The 22,819-nt window shown below is 41.9% G+C and overlaps 1 protein-coding gene across 2 annotated transcripts in view; it reads right to left on the reverse strand.

Annotated features, from left to right (window-relative positions):
* Window positions 1-22,148, reverse strand: part of LOC120020385 (glycerol-3-phosphate acyltransferase 4) — a 39,344-nt gene extending 17,196 nt beyond the window's left edge. Inside the window, exons 1-4 of one of the 2 annotated variants that reach the window (XM_038964039.1) lie at window positions 21,965-22,148; window positions 17,018-17,701; window positions 9,717-9,786; window positions 9,308-9,608 (exon numbers count right to left, since the gene is read on the reverse strand). In XM_038964039.1, coding sequence (XP_038819967.1) covers window positions 9,308-9,608; window positions 9,717-9,786; window positions 17,018-17,191 — 545 coding nt within the window. In that variant the 5' untranslated portion in view covers window positions 17,192-17,701; window positions 21,965-22,148. Of the gene's footprint in view, window positions 1-9,307; window positions 9,609-9,716; window positions 9,787-17,017; window positions 17,702-21,964 lie in introns of those variants that run through there. The other variant, XM_038964123.1, reaches the window with a different exon arrangement.
* Window positions 22,149-22,819: the final 671 nt, after the last annotated feature.

The raw sequence follows: 22,819 nt of genomic DNA on the forward strand, positions 1-22,819 counted from the left end.
TGCGCCCATATGGCCATGTGTGGTAAAGCTGGCTGGCAGGCAGGCAGCAAGTCTAATCCAGGTGAATCCCAACTACACACGGCTGGGCTGGAGGAGAAGGTGCAGATATGGATTTAGCAGAGCTCATTAGCTCCATATCGCATGTGAGGAAAGGTGAGTGTGTAAGCAGGAGGTGATCGAGGCTAACAGACTCAGAACACTGACCTAAAGTGGTTGTAGGGGCTCACTGCCTGGTGTTTATTTATTTTCTTTACCCCTTTTTCTCCCCAATTGGTAGCTACAGTCTTGTCCCATCGCTGCAACTCCCATATGGACTCGGGAGAGGAGATGGTCGAGAGCCATGCGTCCTCTGAAACACGACCCTGCCAAGCTGCACTGCTTCTTGGCACACTGCTTACTTAACCCGGAAGCCAGCCGCACCAATGTGTCGGAGGAAACACCGTACAAACTGGCCATTGTGTCAGCATGCATGCGCCCAGCCCGCCACAGGAGCGTGATGGAACAAGGACATCCCGGCCGGCCAAACCCTCCCCTAACCCGGATAACACTGGGACAATTGTGCACCGCCTCATGGGTCTCCCGGTTGCGACACAGCCCGGGATCGAACCCGGGTCTGTATTGGCGCCTCAAGTACTGCGATGCAGTGCCGTAGACCGCTGCGCCACTCGGGAGGCTTGCCTGGTGGTTTTAATTAAAGTCACTGTTTGGGGAGAGCCCTACCTGCCCCCCCAGGCATAAACCAGATTACAATCTGAACTCACCCCTGATGTCCTAAAGAAGTAAAAGGACACCTCTACCTCTTCCCGCTCCACAGCCAGATGACAGCTGTTGGGCATGCTTTGAGGAGGCTTAAATGAAAAGCTATTGCCATGTAATTAGTCATTAGACAAAGCTACTTAGCCTAAAGCTACATTTTTCTAGAGATTCACCACAAAATGACCACAGTGAGATGAAAGAAAGAGGCCATCAGTAGTCCGCACCGTGACTAAACTTACAAACTAACGTGGGAACAAGAGGCACCTATGAGATATCACCAGGAATTCCATGGCAATGGTCAAGCCATAAAATACTTGATACTATGATCAGATACTTTGCAATGCAATCTGAACACTTTTCATATGGGACAAACTGTAGCCTACTAGGCTATAGAGTTAGAGGCTATTCTCATTGACGTACATTTAAGGAGAGGCAGTGCGACGAGATTTCAATTTACATAATATGTACAGAAACTTTTCAATTTACATTACATCTTTGCCTTACCTTTCATTGTCTGGCAATGTGACATTCTTGCTCTGCAGCTTCAAATGTACCGTAATTATCAGCATCACAGTTGCCACTAAGCTTGCAAATTATTAAACTACGTGAGCAACTGCTCTAAAACATATTAGCTACACTCTTGAATAATGCAACCAAACCACATTACGCTCTTGAATAATGCAACAATTCACAAGCATATGCAGACAATTAAAGGGTTTATTTTCTTGTTTGTACACGCATTAGCTAAATGTTATTGTCTTGCGAGCTACACTGCTAGCTAGCTATGCTAGCAAGTAACGTTAGCATATTGAACGTTTACCCCTCTCATACGAATATAAAAGTACAGTTTCAGTGTATTAAAGTTACATTCGAACAAACAAGGCTTAATGCTATCAATATGGAAGTAATTCCATAAGGTAAATGCAAAATTGCCCGATCCCACCTTTGACAAGAGGAATACCAACACGGGTGCCCCCCAGGGGGTGTGCGCTCAGCTCCCTCCTGTACTCCCTGTTCACTGATGACTGGGTGACAACGCACGACTCCAACTCCATCATCAAGGTTGCTGACGACACAACAGTGGTAGGCCTAATAGCCAACAATGACGAGACAGCCTACAGGGAGGAGGTTAGTGCCTTGGCAGAGTGGTGCCAGGAGTTACATCACTGCCTTGCAGGGCAACTCCACCACCCGCAACCGCATGGCTCTCCCAACACATCATCGGGGGCACGCTGCCTCCAGGACATCTACAGCACCCAGTGTCATAGGACGTCCAAGAAGATCATCAAGGACCTCAGCCACCCGAGCAATGGCCTGTTCACCATGCTACTGTCAGCAGATGGAGACCGGGCAGGTACATCAAAGAAGGGCCAGAGACACTGAAAAACAGCTTCTATATTCAGGCAATCAGACTGTTGAAAAGCCATCACTAGCCGGATACCACCCGGTACTCTGCCCTGCACCTTAAGAGACTGCTGCCCCATGTACGTATATAGACATTGAACACTGATCACTTTAGCAATGTTTACCTACTGTTTTACCCACTTTATATGTATATTCTGTATTCTAGTCTCATGACTCATCTTATATAACTATTGCTGTACACACCTTTTCTATTCATATACTGTCTATACACACCATTTATATATACATTTATATTCTGGACTCTGACATTGCTCGTTCTGATATTTCAAAATCATTATTATTTTATTTTTTACTTTTTGGAGAATATGTGTATTGTTATTGTATTGCTAGATATTACTGCACTGTTGGAGCTAGAAACATAAGCATTTCGCTGCACCTGTGATAAAAATCCGCAAATCTGTGTACTGTAACGATTGTCGTCGGGAGAAGGAGAGGAGGACCAAAGTGCAGCGTGGTACGTATCCATAATACTTTTAATAAAGATGAACACGCGAACAAAAACAACAAAACGACCAACGAACAGTTCTGAAAGGTGCAACAAACACTAAACAGAAAATAACCACCCACAACTAACAGTGGGAAAACAGGCTACCTAAGTATGGTTCTCAATCAGAGACAACGATAGACAGCTGCCTCTGATTGGGAACCATACCAGGCCAAACACAGAAATACAAAACATAGAACAAAACATAGAATGCCCACCCACATCACACCCTGACCAAATAAAAAATAGAAACATACAAAGCAATCTATGGTCAGGGCGTGACATGTACGCGACAAATAAACGTTGATTTTGATTTGAAAACGTTGATAATTCCCCTGGTGATCAGCGTCTTGCTGCATACTTCCTTCCTTGAGCACCCAAATGGGGGAAAAACACAGTTGTGCTTCCCTTTTCTTACAGATACAGCAACATTTTTAGAATGTAAGAGGCTGTTAGTGCAGATTCAGGTGAAAACTCAATAAAACAAGTCTCAAATATAATGAAAATGTCTATACATTTCTGCTGTTTCAAAAACATTGCTCTGCTATTAGTATTTGTACTGTATGAATGTTGGTCTTAACGAGACAATTCTGTTGATACTGCCCTGCTTACAGCGAGTCAACTGTTGGATGAGACCTCTAGAAGTAGTGAGAAATACCGAAGTTTACATGTCTCTTGAGAATCGCTACCTATCAAAATTCTTCTTAATTCTCATCAATGAGAACAAACCCTTAGTGGCTGTATCTGGAACAAATACTATCAGAATGAAAGTTGCTTATCATTTTCAGATAAAACAGCTGTTTATGGGAAAGAGATTTTTCTCTCTATGTTCACTTCTTGCAACTGCAAGCATGGGACAGCGAGGCCAAGTGCATCAGGTCAGTCTCTGTGTGCAGCAGGGGCTTATTAGTAGCCTATAGAGGGAGACTGTGTATCTGGGTCTACAATGGTGGCCTGGCTGGCTCATGGGTGATTGGATTCAGGCCAGACTGGTTTAGTCCTGGGTCACTGCCCTTTTGTCTGCCCAGCAAACTCTCTCACTCCTGGCCCTGGGGGGGATATCTCCATACTTAATGGAAAGTGATGGCTTCCTCTCAGCTGAACGCAGTGAAAACGTACATACAGTGGGGCAAAAAAGTATTTAGTCAGCCACCAATTGTGCAAGTTCTCCCACTTAAAAAGATGAGAGAGGCCTGTAATTTTCATCATAGGTACACTTCAACTATGACAGACAAAATGAGGGAAAGAAATCCAGAAAATCACATTGTAGGATTTTTAATGAATTTATTTACAAATTATGGTGGAAAATAAGTATTTGGTCACCTACAAACAAGCAAGATTTCTGGCTCTCACAGACCTGTAACTTCTTCTTTAAGAGGCTCCTCTGTCCTCCACTCGTTACCTGTATTAATGGCACCTGTTTGAACTTGTTATCAGTATAAAAGACACCTGTCCACAACCTCAAACAGTCACACTCCAAACTCCACTATGGCCAAGACCAAAGAGCTGTCAAAGGACACCAGAAACAAAATTGTAGACCTGCACCAGGCTGGGAAGACTGAATCTGCAATAGGTAAGCAGCCTGGTTTGAAGAAATCAACTGTGGGAGCAATTATTAGGAAATGGAAGACATACAAGACCACTGATAATCTCCCTCGATCTGGGGCTCCACGCAAGATCTCACCCCGTGGGGTCAAAATGATCACAGGAACGGTGAGCAAAAATCCCAGAACCACACGGGGGGACCTAGTGAAGGACCTGCAGAGAGCTGGGACCAAAGTAACAAAGCCTACCATCAGTAACACACTATGCCGCCAGGGACTCAAATCCTGCAGTGCCAGACGTGTCCCCCTGCTTAAGCCAGTACATGTCCAGGCCCGTCTGAAGTTTGCTAGAGAGCATTTGGATGATCCAGAAGAAGATTGGGAGAATGTCATATGGTCAGATGAAACCAAAATAGAACTTTTTGGTAAAAACTCAACTCGTCGTGTTTGGAGGACAAAGAATGCTGAGTTGAACACCATACCTACTGTGAAGCATGGGGGTGGAAACATCATGCTTTGGGGCTGTTTTTCTGCAAAGGGACCAGGACGACTGATCCGTGTAAAGGAAAGAATGAATGGGGCCATGTATCTTGAGATTTTGAGTGAAAACCTCCTTCCATCAGCAAGGGCATTGAAGATGAAACGTGGCTGGGTCTTTCAGCATGACAATGATCCCAAACACACCGCCCGGGCAACGAAGGAGTGGCTTCGTAAGAAGCATTTCAAGGTCCTGGAGTGGCCTAGCCAGTCTCCAGATCTCAACCCCATAGAAAATCTTTGGAGGGAGTTGAAAGTCCGTGTTGCCCAGCAACAGCCCCAAAACATCACTGCTCTAGAGGAGATCTGCATGGAGGAATGGGCCAAAATACCAGCAACAGTGTGTGAAAACCTTGTGAAGACTTACAGAAAACGTTTGACCTCTGTCATTGCCAACAAAGGGTATATAACAAAGTATTGAGATAAACTTTTGTTATTGACCAAATACTTATTTTCCACCATAATTTGCAAATAAATTCATTAAAAATCCTACAATGTGATTTTCTGGAATTTTTTTTCTCATTTTGTCTGTCATAGTTGAAGTGTACCTATGATGAAAATTACAGGCCTCTCTCATCTTTTTAAGTGGGAGAACTTGCACAATTGGTGGCTGACTAAATACTTTTTTGCCCCACTGTACAGTGCATTCAGAAAGTATTCAGACCCCTTGACTTCTTGCACATTTTGTTACGTTACAGCCTTATTCTGAAATGGATTAAATAGTTTTTCCCCCTCATCAATCTACACACAATATCCCATGATGACAAAGCAAAAACAGGTTTAGACATTTTAACACATAAAAAACTGAAATATCACATTTACATAAGTATTCAGACATTTTTCTCAGTACTTTGTTGAAGCACCTTTGGCAGTGATTACAGCCCTGAGTCTTCTTGACGCTACAAGCTTGGCACACCTGTATTTGAGGTGTTTCTCCCATTCTTCTCTGCAGATCCTCGCAAGCTCTGCACAGCTATTTTCAGGTCTCTCCAGAGATGTTTGATCGGGTTCAAGTCCGGGCTCTGGCTGGGCCACTCAAGGACATTCAGAGACTTGTCCCAAAGCCATTCCTGCATTGTCTTGGCTGTGCGCCTAGGGTCGTTGTCCTGTTGGAAGGTGAACCTTCACCCCGTCTGAGGTCCTGAGTCCTCTGGAGCAGGTTTTCATCAAGGATCTCTCTGTACTTTGCACCATTCATCTTTCCCTCACCTGATTTGTGGAGTGCTGCAGAGATGGTTGTCCTTCTGGAAGGCTCTCCCATCTCCACAGAGGAACTCTGGAGCTCTGTCAGAGTGCAGAGTGACCATCGGGTTCTTGGTCAACTCCCTGACCAAGGCCCTTCTCCCCCGATTGCTCAGTTTGGCCGAGCGGCCAGCTCTAGGAAGTCTTGGTGGATCCAAACCTTTTCAATTTAAGAATGATGGAGGCCACTGTGTTCTTGGGGACCTTCAATGCTGCAGAAATGTTTTGGTACCCTTCACCAGATTTGTGTCTCGACACAATCCTGTCTCGGAGCTCTACATACAATTCCTTCAACCCCATGGCTTTGTTTTTGCTCTGACATGCACTGTCAACTCTGGGACCTGACATAGATAGGTGTCAGCCTTTCCAAATCATGTCCAATCAATTGAATTTACCACAGGTGGGCCCTAATAAAGTTGTAGAAACATCTCAAGGTTGATAAATGGCAACAGAATGCACGTGAGCTCAATTTCGAATCTCATAGCAAAGGGTCTGAATATTTAGGTAAATGTGACTAGTTTCAGGAAACTAGGCATATGTCGGCGTCACCACATCACAGGAGCACCATTTGAACATAATGGCAGAAATGCCTTCTGGAACATGTGAACCTTCATGTGCCTTAATAACAAACGTGTATGCCATCTGTAAATATGAATAAAATGGTTAAATTACGAGCCTAGCTTGTTTAGCCATGGAAAAAGACAGAAACATTACCGCTAGCCATGATTGGCTGAGATAATGAGTGGTCTGGTCATGCCGAGAGATTAGCTTGGATTGGTCTCCCATGTTGCGCGCTTCTGTTTATAATATGAGCTGGTCAGTATGTGTAGATCCTCCTTTCTTACACTGCTTTTTTGAAAGATAGTAGAACTGCATAAGTTTTGCTCTCCACTTTCTGGAAGACCGAGTTTGGAAATCAATGGAATTAGAGTATGATAGCTAAGGAAATTGAGAAAATTCTGGCGTTTGATTGCAAATATGTAGACAGAATCGAAAAGAGAACACCTAGAAGGCTGTTGTATAAAACACCTGTCTCCTGATTACATCTTCAAACTAAGGGCAACCATGGCATCCGTGACAGAGGGAGAAGCGTCCATCGATGTAGCTAGCTCCATTTTCTGATATTACACATTTCTAATTTTGTCAGAAAGTCGTTTTAATTTCAAGTTAAAGTGTACTGTTAGCTAGCTAGCTAATGTTAGCTGGCTGTTTAGCTAGCTAACGTTACTTGTATGATCTGTTTAGTAATATTATTCTTATCGCAGAGCCATTTGCATGGCTAGTTATAGTCTAATGTTAGCTACTAACATTGAACCTGGTTGGTTAGCTACCTGCAGATTCATGCAGGGTAGTAACGTTATGAGTTGGAATTATGGTTCATTGTTTAGCTAGTCAGCTACATGTCTAAACAAAAGACTCCACTATGCTAGTAACTATTTCAATAGAATGTTTATGATGTCACTGCGACAACTGTCGATAGACGTAGCTGGTAAATTAGTTCTGGCTATCTACTCCGATTTCAGAGCACTCTAGTCTGAGTGTGCCAGAGCGCAGAATATCTGACACATTTACAAATGCGCAATACCGGTTGAATATGGCCTGTGTCAGTAAACGTTGGCAAAAAAAGCGTAATTAGGGGGCCTCACGAGTGGCGCAGTGGTCTAAGGCTGTGCCACTAGAGATTCTGGGTTCGAGTCCAGGCTCTGTCACGACCAGGAGACCCATGGGGCGGCAGGTAGGACTCTCCCCAATCAGTTACTTTAATTAAAACCACCAGGCAAGCCTCCCGAGTGGTGCAGCGGTCTACGGCACTGCGTCGCAGTACTTGAGGCGTCAATACAGACCCGGGTTCGATCCTGGGCTGTGTCGCGGGAGACCCATGAGGCGGTGCACAATTGGCCCAGTGTTGTTCGGGTTAGGGGAGGGTTTGTCCAGCTGGGATGTCCTTGTCCCATCGCGCACGAGCAACTCCTGTGGCGGGCCGGGCGCAGTGCACGCTGACATGGTCGCCAGGTGTACGGTGTTTCATCCGACACATTGGTGCGGCTGGCTTTCGGGTTAAGTGGGCATTGTGTCAAGAAGCAGTGCGGCTTGGTTGGGTTGTGTTTCGGGGAACGCACGGCTCTCGACCTTCGCCTCTCCCGAGTCTGTACGATTGTCGATGAGACAAGACTGTAACTACCAACTGGATACCACGAAATTGTGGAGAAAAAGGGGTACTTAAAAAAATATATATAAGCGTAATTAAATTGTTGCCAGCAGCACAGTTGCAGTCACCAATGCTCTGGATAACATAAAAACAGCCTAAACAGCTCTGCTAGGGCGAGTAAAATGGTCAGAGTGAGCTGTTCTCTGATTTGTGTCTAGAACTATCTAGCAAGCTAGCCAACATTAGCCAGTTAGCTTGGATGCTTGACTGTTGCTGTTAGGTCAGAACGCTCGGATCAACCCTACTTTTCAGCAAGAGCATCCAGTGTGCGCTCTGGACGCTCCACTAGCGAAATGCTCGGAATTTACGAACGGCGAATCCGACAACGCTTTGAGTTTACGAAAGTCCAGAGCACACTGGCACTCCAGATTAAATTTATGAACACACCCGTAGTATAAACCAACCTAGGTGTCTTGAAGTCTTTGGTTGTTTAGTACATAGCCTCATATGTGAATCCTTAAAGAGATGGGTGGGGCTAAAGCGTTTAAGAGGGTGTGAACGATGCTGAATGGGTGTAGACAAAGAAGAGCTCTTCACTAGATACCAAAACATTCCAGGGCCATTTTCTCAAAAGTGAGGTTACAAGTTTATCAACTTTCAAAGCAGAATTACTTTCCCATTGTTTCTCAACTGTAGTGTATGACATACCATTTTCTAGCTCTGAGTCTCTACTTTTATCCAATGTAAAAAACACAATTTCAAATTTTGCTGAATAAAACCGAATCGATCCGGTCGGTCACAAATATGGTATTTCTGTTTAAACATTTTGATAAATCTGCAAACATTTCTAAAAACCTGTTTTTGCTCTGTCATTATGGGGTATTGTGTGTAGATTGATGAGGGGAAAAAAACATTTAACCAAGGATGTAACGTAACAAAATGTGGAAAAAGTCAAGGGGTCTGAATACTTTCCGAATGCACTGTACATAGATTACAATGAATTCCCATGATATAATAAGAGTGTGTCATATGTTCTCTAGGAGAAACAAGGAGAGGTGTCTGAGGTCAGCCTGTCCATCTTTGTTTACACATGTCAGAAAACAGAGAGTGCTATTACTGAACCAACCAGCGCCACATCTGATCCCTTCCCTAACCTTGACCCGGTCTTACCTGAGAGGCAGAAGGAAGCCGTAGCGGATCACCACCCCCAGCCCCCACAGGACAGTCAGCCTCAGACTGATGTGCTGGAAGTTGTAGTTGCTACGGGTCAGCAGGTTCCATGACTCCAGCTCCTCAGCAGAAAACCTCTTGGTCACCTCGTCGTCCATGATGCTCTCAACTCCTTGCCGGCAGAAGTAGAAGATGTCGGACATCTCAAACTCGGAGGCATGGTCCAGGTCCCGGTTACTGCCACTGCGCCGGATCTCCTTGATCTCCTCCTCCAGGGAGGTGGGCTCCTTGGCGATGATGGCTGCAATGCACCAGGGAGACACGGGAAATGGTTAACCACTACCAATTTACCCATCAGACACACTCATTAACAACAACAACACACTCATACACAGAGCCCGTCACTCACCATTAGAGTAAGGCTTGTACAAGAGATGGTTGTTGTCCTTGGCTCCTCTTTCAATCCTATGTGTGGCCCACTACAAGCAGAGTCATTTAAAGTAGACAGATATTAGCTTACATTTTGTAGAGAAAAAAACTTTCTGGCTCATTCAGACAATAATCCATTTCTAAACAATAGACTGACCAAATAAAATGTCATAAAATGACAAACAGCTTCATGCCTTATTACAGAAATGATATGTCGGTTTGATAGATTAGATAATAAAATGACAGCTAGGCCTATATAGATATGTCCATTGTCTTTTATCCACAACACTTGAGTTCATAAAGACTTGCAATAAATTGCAGACATTATCTCAACAAGTGCCATTTTCAATAGGCCTATATTTCAGAACCTGAAACAGTAGAACATCAAATCTGTTAACGCTACTATGGTGATAAGGTATTGATATTAGTCGGTGTTACAATTCCAGGGCAGACAGATATTGTGAGGGGAGTCTGTCTCCACAGAAATCATTAGAATGATTAGATTGTAATATTTTATTTTCCATTTTTACATGCATTCACATAGTAGTTGTTTGTTTATTGTAGGCCTAAAAGAACAGTCACCTAAGCTGAACACACTGCAGATGTGAAAACTGTATCTGTATGTGCACACCTAGACAAATGCTCATCTAGTAAGAGGCTGGAAAAGAACAGAGTGTTCCCCATGCCTTAGCAATAACAGGCAAAACAGGAAGGATGAAGTGGGAGGGGATCTGCTGTTCTCAACCTTCACTCAACCCCAGGCACTGAGCAAGTTCACACAACACATTACATCTTTATAAGATCCTGCTGTTCTCAAGCTTCACTCAACCCCAGGCACTGAGCAAGTTCACACAACACATTACATCTTTATAAGATCCTGCTGTTCACAAAGACAGACAGACAGAATTCTGCTGCCAGAACATTCCAATCTGCTCAAGCATCCATCTTATACATCCATGATATTCCAATACAGTTCTGAGAGCCAAATGGCTAATGGAAGTAGCTCAGGGCACCTAGCTAACAAAAATGCTAAGAAAAGAAGGTGTTCACATTCTAAAAGGCTTTACCAGGCAACTGGTCTTGCCAGTAGTTGAGGTTCATCTGATCAACTGCTGCACAACATTCCTCTGACAGGACTGGACATGTACTAGACTGACCTGTGGAGCACCTGTGGAGAAGATCACTTGAACAGAGGTAGAGGCAAAGCATATTTGCTACTACGTGGTGCAAGGCCAATGTCAACAGCGCTACAGACGGACACAGTTCTCTTTAGAAACTGAAACTGACCGTTACGCCTTTTGAAAGAACACTGTTCACCGAGGGGAGATTTTACAGTTGGGTAAAACAAAATCCTTACTGACATCCAAATACCATGACATGTGAATCATAAGACTAAAGGGCAGCTTATAGGAACACCAATGTGTTTGCTTGGGTGTAGGCTAGTAAAGGAGGAGCATAGCAATCCTGTTGAGTCAGTAAACTGGAACAAGGAAAAGCAAGGCCAACACATCAATTACGGCAGAGGGGTGTGGTAGCACATGATTATGCTGGTGTTTGATACCTCTACATACTCAATGCATAGGTTAGATTGAGTTCCAAGCTCCCTTGTCCATTCTCTACTCTGCAGTTGCTGAACAGAAAGTGCTATGTCATCAGTCTGGTATAAAAGAGAGCCAGGTATATCTTTGCGAGATTACCCTTCTCTGCATGAGATCTGGTATACTAAGCATGGAGAGAAAGTTCCTGTCCTTACCCTAGATCAGAGATCATCAACTAGATTCAGCCGCGGGACAATTTTTTCTGGAGCGGATAGTCGGGGTCCGGAACTTCATTATAAATCATTTGTAGACTACAAATTGACCGCAAGAAGCCCAAACATAAATAATATTTTCAAACCTTGCTTACATTTGTATACGATCATGTGTCTCTCTACTATGTATGGGAATACTTGGGAACAGATTTCTTAAATTAAAATCATTTGGAGCTGATTTCCTGGTGTTTAAAGGCTTTTATGTCCCCAAAAAATAATAATAATAAAATAATAAAAGTTTTTTGGGGGGGCCAAATAAAACACCCGCTGGCTGCCAGTTGGAGACCCTGCCCTGGATAGCAAGACGATTCCCAGAGCCCAGCTCACACATAGGCCGCTACATGCACATATACCGGTTATGAGGTTACATGCGTGACTCAAGTTACCAGCAGCACAGGATGTGATTTCCACATGTTGGAGACTTTAATCATTTAAGCAATACCAAGGTCTTGTATTTGCAGAAACCAAGTGAAATATAACCTGTCATATAATCACCTAGTTTCCAACAATCTGTCATTTTAACCCTTTACTTCTACCATAAAATAGCTGGTTGACTAGACTAGGCACTACTGCGAGCTGAAAAGCTCTCATATATCAAGCCCCTGCCATCTCCCTCCGGACCATTTATTTTTGGCACTAGAATTCTCTCTCAAAGGGGTTCGCTGGAAACTGCTGACAGGCTTACTTTCGACACTTAAGAAAGGAAAGGAAGAAAGAGGGTGATAACCTTCTCTGGTTTCAGCTCTAGTTCAGTTTTAGCAAGGGCTCACTAGTGAGATGTGACCAGGCAGCTAGGCTCCCACCAACCATTGAAACTTCAGATTCATCATATTGAGAGACGCTTTTTAACCCATCAGTAGGCTAAACAAGGACAGAATGGTTGATCAAGTAGGGTCAGAAGCACAGATCCTACAAAGTAAACTTCATGCCTAAGGGTCTATTTTCATTGACAAGAATTAAGGATAATTCTTTAGAGATTCTCGAGAGGTATCGATTGTCGAGAAACATTACTGCAATGTTAACTTGCGTATTTCTCACATCTTGAACGCTACCTTCGGAGGTTGCACGCAACACTCGCCCGACAGTTGCCCCCCTCTAAGCAGGGCAATGTAAACAGAGTTGTTTCGTTGAGCCCAACATTCATACAGTAATTTGTTTAAAGGTCATTTTAATTAGCTGAAACTATACTTTTATATTCGTTTGAGAGGTGTAAATGTTCATGTTTGATATGCTAACGTTACTTGCTAGATTGTTTAGCTAGCTGTGTTATTGTCTTGCAGGCTAAATTTAGCTAATGCACGTACAAATAAATCATCTGCAAGAGTTCGACGCAGTGGCTGATGAAAAAAGTGTACGAGAGGATTGTCCACCTGGCTGTGGAGCGCAGAAAGGACAAGTCTGTTGTCTACAAGAAGCCAGAGTCACTGCCCCCAAAACCCAACATCTCTGCCAACATCGCCAACGCCTGCTAAACCAGCTGCCATTAATACCAAACACACAAAAAAATTCACCAGCTGAAGAACATTCTGGAACTTGCCTTGAACATTCAACCAACACAACATCCATATTCAGTTACACTGACGTTGTAGTATAATATAAAATTCCTAGTATGCTCACAACTGCATTGTGGTATAGATATGGCTAGCTGTTGTACATACTGTATGTATATAACAGTGTTTTATGTAATCTTTTTTACAAGTGTACTGCTCACCAGAGCCCGGACTTGAACTCGATCGAACATCTAGAATGTCTCGCCTGATCCCGCCTGCCTTCCGCTTTTGTGGACATTTATTCCCATTGTTAGAGTGGTCAGTATATTGTCAGCATATAGATCATCTTTGATCACTATCACTAGCTAAACATTATCTAGGTAGCTAACTTGATTCTTCTTAGATGTACTGCTAAAGTTAAAAATAATTGGATTTATGTAAACATGGGCTAGAGAAGGTTTCCTTTGACCATATTTTTTGCTCCAGTCTCGACACTATTCTTTTTAAATATGAGTCACATAGAGATTGACATAAGAATTTAAAACGGGTAAATCCATTTGAATTCAATCACTTTTTGACTGTTTCCCTTTAACGTCAATTATCAGATTCACATATGTTGTAGCTTAGACCTTACATCTTCTAAGGTGTTTGTGTTGTGCCCGCCATAGGTTGAGACAAAACATGCTCTTGAATAGGTCGATATCAAAAAAACTTCACAATACGGTGCAGAGCGTTCAATTTGGCTGCTGGGGGGGCATAGAGACCCCCAGCGCCGCTAAAACCATTGAGAACTACGTGCCATTTTCAAGGGATTGTTAAATGTTATAAATATTTGGTTTTTAATATCATCAGGATAGTCAGAACGATTAGTCAACATTAAGTTCTATCAGAGTTATACAAATCACATTTTATTGGTCACATACACATTGTATTGGTCACATACACATGTTATTGGTCACATACACATGTTATTGGTCACATACACATGTTATTGGTCACATACACATTTTATTGGTCACATACACATGTTATTGGTCACATACACATGTTATTGGTCACATGCACATGCTATTGGTCACATAGACATGTTATTGGTCACATACACATTTTATTGGTCATATACACATTTTATTGGTCACATACACATGTTATTGGTCACATACACATGTTATTGGTCACATACACATTTTATTGGTCACATACACATGTTATTGGTCACATACACATGTTATTGGTCACATACACATGTTATTGGTCACATACACATTTTATTGGTCACATACACATGTTATTGGTCACATACACATTTTTAGCAGATGTTATTGCGGTTGTAGCAACATTCTTGTACAGCAAGTAACTGCCTGCTTTTCATGATCAGTAAACATCAATGTATTTTCAGATACATGAGGCTGGGTATTCTATCCATTTGGCATGTAGCTAGCTAGCTAAGCAAACAACATGTGTCATTTAGCTTACTTAGTCAGAGATTAGGCTTTTGGAAAGACATTGGACAGTCCTCGTCCAGGTAAAGTTGTCAGTCGGACTACAGTCATCACCACTGTAGATGGCAAGCAAATCAAACAATATTTGGATACAAAACTATAATATTAAAACTATAATTTAATATGTACAGAGGGATCTGTTAACAGGATTGCATTAACAAAAAGTAAACAAATGTTTGCATTTCAGAAAAACTAAATTTGTTGCAGTTTTACAGCAAATTTCCTGCAATTCTACACATTTTGCCATGACTTATGTCATGTTATTGATATCTGAGTGAGAGTAACTAACTGTTTTTCATGGTTCGGGCTAGGCCCATTAGTTCCAGTGAAGGGAAATCTTAACGCTACAGCATACAATGACATTCCAGACGATTCTCTGCTTCCAACTTTGTGGCAACAGTTTGGGGAAGGCCCTTTTCTGTTTCAGCATGAAAATGCCCACGTGCACAAAGCGAGGTCCATACAGAAATTATTTGTCGAGATCGGTGTGGAAGAACTTGACTGGCCTGTACAGAGCCCTTACCTCAACCCCATCGAACACCTTTGGGATGAATTGGAAGGCTGACTGCAAGCCAGGCATAATCGCACAACATCAGTACCCAACCTCACTAATGCTCTTGTGGCTGAATGGAAGCAAGACCCAGCAGCAATGTTCCTAAATCTAGTGGAAAGCCTTCCTAGAAGAGTGGAGGCTGTTATAGTACTCCATATTAATGCCCATGATTTTGGACTGAGATGTTCGATGAGCAGGTGTCCACATATGTTTGGCTATGTAGTATACGTTTCGAAATTTCACATTGTGTATTTTACTATTCTAACTCTCAACAGTAATTTGAGACCTAGACTGAGTTCCTAAATAAAATAGTTTTTTTTAGGCTATCCTCACGTATCTGAAATAACATGATCAATTGTTTTTTACTGATCATAAAAATAATGCAGTTACTTGCTGTGGGCTATAACTCTGATAGAGCTAAATGTGCGCAATTGTTTTGCATGAAAAAATTGGAAATTTGTAGTTCTGAATAAGCTCCTCAAGAGGTGATGATATTACAACCAAATAGTTAACATTTATTTAACAATCCCTTGAAAACGGCATGCAGTTGTCAATGGTTTTAGCAGAACCTGGGGGTCTCCTTGCCGCCCTGCAGGCAAATTGAATGCTCTGCACCTTATTGTGACGTTTTATTGATAACGACCAATACAGGGTGGATGTCATTACATTCATAGAAATATAATTTATAAAATGAACCTTTCCTTCAGACCACAGCAATTAAGCTGGTACATCATTGAAATGTAAATTGAATTGACTACCACAAAGATGGCCGCCATTCCACCCACCGTCAAATGTCAACTTTAGACATGACCATTTTTTCTATTATCTATATTTCAATATGTTTCCCAAGGAGGATTGAGGTATAATTTCAACAACATATATCCCATTCAAGTCAACATTCTCTGATGTGTGGACCTCTAACCATCTTAGAGTTACCATTTGAAAGTTGAACTTTCAATTGAATTCCATTTTAGTACATTTATCAGCCAAAACATGACACCCACCCTGTATTCAAGAGCATGTTGTGTCTAAAGAAATGGTTGGCACAACAGAAAAACAGATTATGTAAAATAGGGTCTAAGCTACAACATATGTGAATATGAATATGAGTTTACACGTTTATTTTTGCACCATTTTATAAAGTAGTTTGACAACCCTGTTCATAAGCTTTTAATTTATATAAATCTCAATCGTTTATATTTTCCAGTGATTTAGACATGTCTCATGGTAAACTTTGAGCGTCTTTATCTCTCAAATGTTTTGGCATTCAGGTCCAAAAAGTAACTTTCTGAACACTTATACAATGGGAAAATATGTATGGAAGGTTTCGTACAAATCAAAATGGGTGCTGTCGAAAACAGATGGAATTCAAATGGATTTACCCAAAATCTTACTCTTTTGGCAGTAGCCCATTATATTGACAAGCATGACATTGTTGAGTCAGTGATTATTCTTGTGTGCTATTACACACTCATTATATAAAGTGTACACCACATGTTCTGCCTCAGCCTCCCTGTGACAACATAAGGGTTTGGCAAGATTTCATGGGAAGGAAATGAAGCACAGTGAAAATACAGACCTGAACTGAACTCACACAATGGAGCTTTGATGTAGGAGGTTAGGGATTGGAGGTGGGGAGGGAGCGCATGACCTACACAAAACTGCATTCCCATTCCTAAGCCCCAGTTTAGGTCAAGTGCACGTTCACACAGGGAACTGCCACATCACTGCACGGTGAGCATAAACCATGCACTCCACTCAAGTCTACTTCAGTCATAAATGTTGTGTGAAATGTATATGCCTAGCATCCATTATTGATCATTCATATTAATCATACATGTGGAAATGTCAGATGTGATGTCCTCTCTGACCAGAAACTGATAACATCAATGAACCCCTGCAAACAGTCAAGTGGTTCACACTCACCTCAAAGATCTTCAGTAGTGTTTTCATGTAGAGCTGTCGAATGCCAAAGGACACTCCAAAGATGGCAGGCACGATGATGAAGACCAGCAGTAGGGTGAACCACACCGTGAAGGAGATGCCCAGGAGAATGCACAGCAGGTTATCAAAGGGGTTGAAGTCTAAGAACAGGCCCATCTTGAGGCTTTAGGGGGAAATGTGGGGATCCTACTACACAGAATATAAAGGCTAGCCAACAGCAGGAGAGGACAGTGCCTCACTTGTTAGCCTTTTAGGACCTTGGTCTCAGTTCTCAGCCAGAACAGGGCCTTCATTAAGACGTCTGAGGGACCAGACTCCTCCTCCAACTGGCCAGTGAATCCATGGCTGTAGAGGACAGCATCTTGCTACTGCCTCTCCAAGCTTTATAAATATGTTACAGCAACTGGGCCTTCCAGTCAAGTTATTTTCTTTAGCTTCCTATCATTCAAACTTAATGTGGTGCATTGGTCGACAATGAAAAACTGAGAAGAACTCAACAAAAAAGAACAATTCCATTCTGCACTACTCTAAAAAAAATCATACATTTGTTTAAAATGTGTCAAAATTGAACAAAAGCCTTTGTTTTTGGAGCCTGAAAGGGATTGAGAATATTGTGTTGAAATGATCCAAAAGTAGCAAGTCTCTTCAGCTGAGCATCCCATGCACCTGAAAGAAATTTAAACAAAAACGGAAGGTTAGTCTACTCTGTTTGTTAACAAAGGCAAAGGACTCTGGTTACAACCATTGAAAACTCCCAGGTGTCTCAAAGGTATTAGGCCTTCAACTCAACTCTGCACCTCAAAGCCAGTTCCATTTCATCGTTCCCCTCTAATCAGTGACTGATTTAGACCTGGGACATCAGGTGTGTGCAATTAATTATTAGGTAGAACAGAAAACCAGCAGGCTCCGGACCTCGTAGGGTAAAAGTTGAATACCTCTGGCCTAGGGTTAGGTGGTATACCGTATTTTACAGTAAACCGGTATTGATGCACAGAACGGTTTGGGTTTTTACTTTACCTTCTATAACGGTATTTGAATGTTTGGATTGTTAAAATGTGATACGCCGTGTGTAGCGTCTGTTTTTATAGTTTACTCTGCTACCTGAGTCATCTCTCTCCGCTCTCCCTCTTCATGACGCTTTCCACACAGACCTAGCCGCGCCCCGTCACTCAGGGAGCGCATTTGTTGTTGCTTGACCATGAGACACTTGTATTCAGTCTGCATTGTCAATGCAGCACAAGCAACAATGTTGATGACAATGATGCTGTTTTCACTTCTTCTGCTTCTTAACTGCTTCTGCTTCTTCTGCTTCTTATAAGGAAAGTATTCAGACCCCTTGTCTTTTTCCACATTTTGTTACAATACAGCCTTATTCTAAAATTGATTAAATTATTTGTTTTCCTCATCAATCTACACGCAATACCCCATAATGACAAAGCAAAAAGTATTTTCAAAATTTTTGCAAATGTATTAAAAATTAAAAACAGAAATACCTTATTTACATAAGTAATGGGCTATTTTTGAACAGTCATCAAACTCGGAATTCCAACTCGTGAACACAGGCCTCATTCTACAGTCGTGGCCAAAAGTTTTGAGAATGACACAAATATTAATTTTCACAAAGTCTGCTGCCTCCGTTTGAATGATCGCAAATTGCATATACTCCAGAATGTTATGAAGAGTGCTCAGATGAATTGCAATTAATTGCAAAGTCCCTCTTTGCCATGCAAATGAACTGAATCCCAAAAAAACATTTCCACTGCATTTCAGCCCTGCCACAAAAGGACCAGCTGACATCATGTCAGTGATTCTCTCGTTAACACAGGTGTGAGTGTTGACGAGGACAAGGCTGGAGATCACTCTGTCATGCTGATTGAGTTCGAATAACAGACTGGAAGCTTCAAAAGAAGGGTGGTGCTTGGAATCATTGTTATTCCTCTGTCAACCATGGTTACCTGCAAGGAAACACGTGCCGTCATCATTGCTTTGCACAAAAAGGGTTTCAAGGATATTGCTGTAAGATTGCACCTAAATCAACCTTTTATCGGATCATCAAGAACTTCAAGGAAAGCGGTTCAATTGTTGTGAAGAAGGCTTCAGGGCGCCCAAGAAAGTCCATCAAGCGGCAGGACCGTCTCCTAAAGTTGATTCAGCTGCGGGATCGGGGCACCACCAGTACAGAGCTTGCTAAGGAATGGCAGCAGGCAGGTGTGAGTGCATCTGCACGCAGAGTGAGGAGGATGGTTTGGAGGATGGCCTGGTGTCAAGAAGGGCACTTCTCTTCAGGTAAAACATCAGGGACAGACTGATATTCTGCAAAAAGGTACAGGGATTGGACTGCTGAGGACTGGGGTAAAGTCATTTTCTCTGATGAATCCCCTTTCTGATTGTTTGGGGCATCCGGAAAAAAGCTTGTCCGGAGAAGACAAGGTGAGCGCTACCATCAGTCCTGTGTCATGCCAACAATAAAGCATCCTGAGATCATTCACGTGTGGGGTTGCTTCTCAGCCAAGGGAGTGGGCTCACTCACAATTTTGCCTAAGAACACAGCCATGAATAAAGAATGGTACCAACACATCCTCCGAGAGCAACTTCTCCCAACCATCCAGGAACAGTTTGGTGAAGAACAATGCCTTTTCCAGCATGATGGAGAACCTTGCCATAAGGCAAAAGTGATAACTAAGTGGCTCGGGGAACAAAACATCGATATTTTGGGTCCATGGCCAGGAAACTCCCCAGACCTTAATCCCATTGAGAACTTGTGGTCAATCCTCAAGAGGCGGGTGGACAAACAAAAACCCACAAATTCTGACAAACTCCAAGCATATAAAAGCCTTTGACACTTATGAAATGCTTGTAATTATACTTCAGTATTCCATAGTAACATCTGACAAAAATATCTAGACACTGAAGCAGCAGACTTTGTGAAAATTAATATTTGTGTCATTCTCAAAAGTTTTGGACACGACTGTAGAGCTCCGACTTTCCGACCTAAAGATCACTGACGTCATGATTTCACCTTGTATTTTTCCAAGTTCCCATTTGTTTTGAAAGCACCATAAAACTCTGACGTTGCTTCCAAAGGCAGTTTGGAATTCAGTAGTGAGTGTTGCAACCGAGGACAGACTATTTTTACGTGCTATGCACTTCAATACTCGGTGGTCCCATTCTGTGAGCTTGTGTGGCCTACCACTCCGCAGCTGTGCCGTTGTTGCTCCGAGACATTTCCACGTCACAATAACAGCACTTGCGGTGCCACGTTGAAAGTCACTGAGCTCTTTAGTGAGGACATTCTACTGCCAATGTTTGTCTATGGAGATTGCATGGCTGTGTGCTCGGTTTTATACACCTGTCAGCAACAGGTGTGGCTGAAATAGCCGAATCCACATACTTTTGTATATATAGTGTATTATGTGAATTGTTAAGCACATTTTTTATCCTAAACATATTTAGGCTTGCCATAAACAAAGGGGTTGAATACTTATTGACTCAAGACATTTCAGCTTAATTTGTACAAATTTCGAAAAACAAAATTCCACCACATTATGGGGTATCGTGTGTAATGCCCTACAAATGCAAAACGCAGTAACTAAGTGTGAATTTGGTTCTGCACCTAGGTAAAATGTGTTTTATATTGTATATTTGGTTATCTCCTCAATGACTATTGAACCAAGCATTCCATAACAATGAAAACAGTATATTTTAAATCAGGGGAGGATGGAGAACTATCTACACTTTTTTGGGAAAAAATTATAATAATAAAAACTGCCATATGTACATCTTTGGGCAACATGACCAAATTCATATAGAAATGTGTGGTAGATCAGTCACTCATTGAACGCAAGCATAATAAGTGGTAGATATGTTCTATGTGCGCGGTTCTATGCTTCCTGTTCTTAAGTTTTGTTCTACTTCCAGTTTTGTACACTAGATTCAAACAGCTGAAAATAAAATATTTTTGTTTATGGAAAATATATTTCACAATGGTTTATATGGTACAATGATTATCTACACTATACTTGCTTGTTTCGTCACAAACTGAAATTAGGCAAACTATTAGAATTCTAGGAACCAGGTAATGGAGGAGCGACTTCTGCATAGTGCACCTTTAATAAAGTTTGAAATCCGATTTTTTTTTTTTTTTATGGACATAAAAAATGTGTAGATTGTTCTCCATTCTCCCCCGATTCCGAATATAAAATGTTCATTGTCATGCTTGGTTCAATAGCTGTCGAAGAGAGAGTACCGAATATCCAAATATAAAACAAATTTTACCTCAGTGCCTAACCGAACCATTATACCTATATGCTCTCTAAAAGTTTACTTTCCTATGGATATTGTTTGAAATTTCAGACAAACCGCACAGACAACCGATATAGTAAGTTTAAATGTAATTGTATTTAACATTATGGCTTGTATGAATATTTACACGATTTTACAGGTATTCGTTTCAGGCTGTAGTTACATACCAATTAATTGTGTATTACACAGCCAGATCAAATCAGACTAACGTACAGCTAACCAGCCGTTTCTGGTGTTATAGCTAGCCAGGAAAGCTAGATAGCTAGCTAGGCTGGCTGGCTATTTACAGTATAATTACATTATTTTGGGTGTAGAAATAGAGGGCTATTGTACCGTATGATAATCGATAAAATGATGCAGGTACATTTAACAAAAAAATTGTCATTAGTAACAGATAGGCTTTAAGATTTTACAGAGTTGCTAGCTACAGTAATGTGTCACGATTCATGCATCCATCCCCATATATCAACATCACACTACTAGCTGGCAAGCCAACTAGCTAGGCTAGTATTAAACTGTCGGGTTTTGAGTGCTAGCTAGCTAACGTTAGCTTTCTATAATGGAAGACGACGTTGACACGATACGAACAATTAACTGAAACGTGTTTAGTTACATGAATATACTCACTGGTACCCAAGGCTGTTCGATCAGCAACGATGTTAGCCGTCTTTGTATCGCTTTGTGTCGGACCTCTCACATTGTTGTCTCCACCCGGTGGCTATCGGATAGTTGCGTGGATGCAACGTGATGAAAGTATTTCTGGACGAACTATGATGCTGCGCATCAGATGTTCCTGCGATAATCTCGTTGGTTTTGGTGTCTCGTGTTTATCAGCAAGAACAAAAACACCCTCCCTCCTTGTCTCTAAACTGACATCTGGTGGTGGGACGTGGAAACACTGAAACATGGCTGAGTACTGACCACAAAAGACACATTTGCAATGCGTAACAGTAGGTCCAATATTGAGGGTAACGTTAATCATACATCTGATTTAGCTAGTTAAAGCAATCCACGCTAGACTCAATATAAATCCTAATCTCACATCATGATTTACAGTTGAAAATATATGGATTACACAAAAAAAATTATCAAGTATAACAAGTGGATGAGTGAGTTCCATTACAATACACAGAAGAGTCATTGGACGAAGGCGTCTTCTGTATGGGGGAGATTTGTTAATTAAGAGCCTCGATATTCTCAAATTTAACATTAGCACGCGTCGCTTACGGTACGGTTTTGGAGGCATAATGATCTTTCATATCAGAGAGAAATAATTTTCTAAAAAACAAAAGGTTAAATTGATATACACCTTGATACAGTTAGTGTTCCCACATGGCCATATGAGCGCCTTTTTATGGAAGACAAGAGGTGACCACATAGCACAAGAGCTGACCAAATAGCCGCGGGAAGTAGTTTGGGGGTGGGAGGGCTGCAACTTCTTTGCAATGCCGATGATGTCTATATTGGTCTGGGCCCAGTGCA

The sequence above is a fragment of the Salvelinus namaycush genome, chromosome 1, assembly GCF_016432855.1.
Source record: "Salvelinus namaycush isolate Seneca chromosome 1, SaNama_1.0, whole genome shotgun sequence".
NCBI classification, from domain to species: Eukaryota; Metazoa; Chordata; class Actinopteri; order Salmoniformes; family Salmonidae; genus Salvelinus; species Salvelinus namaycush.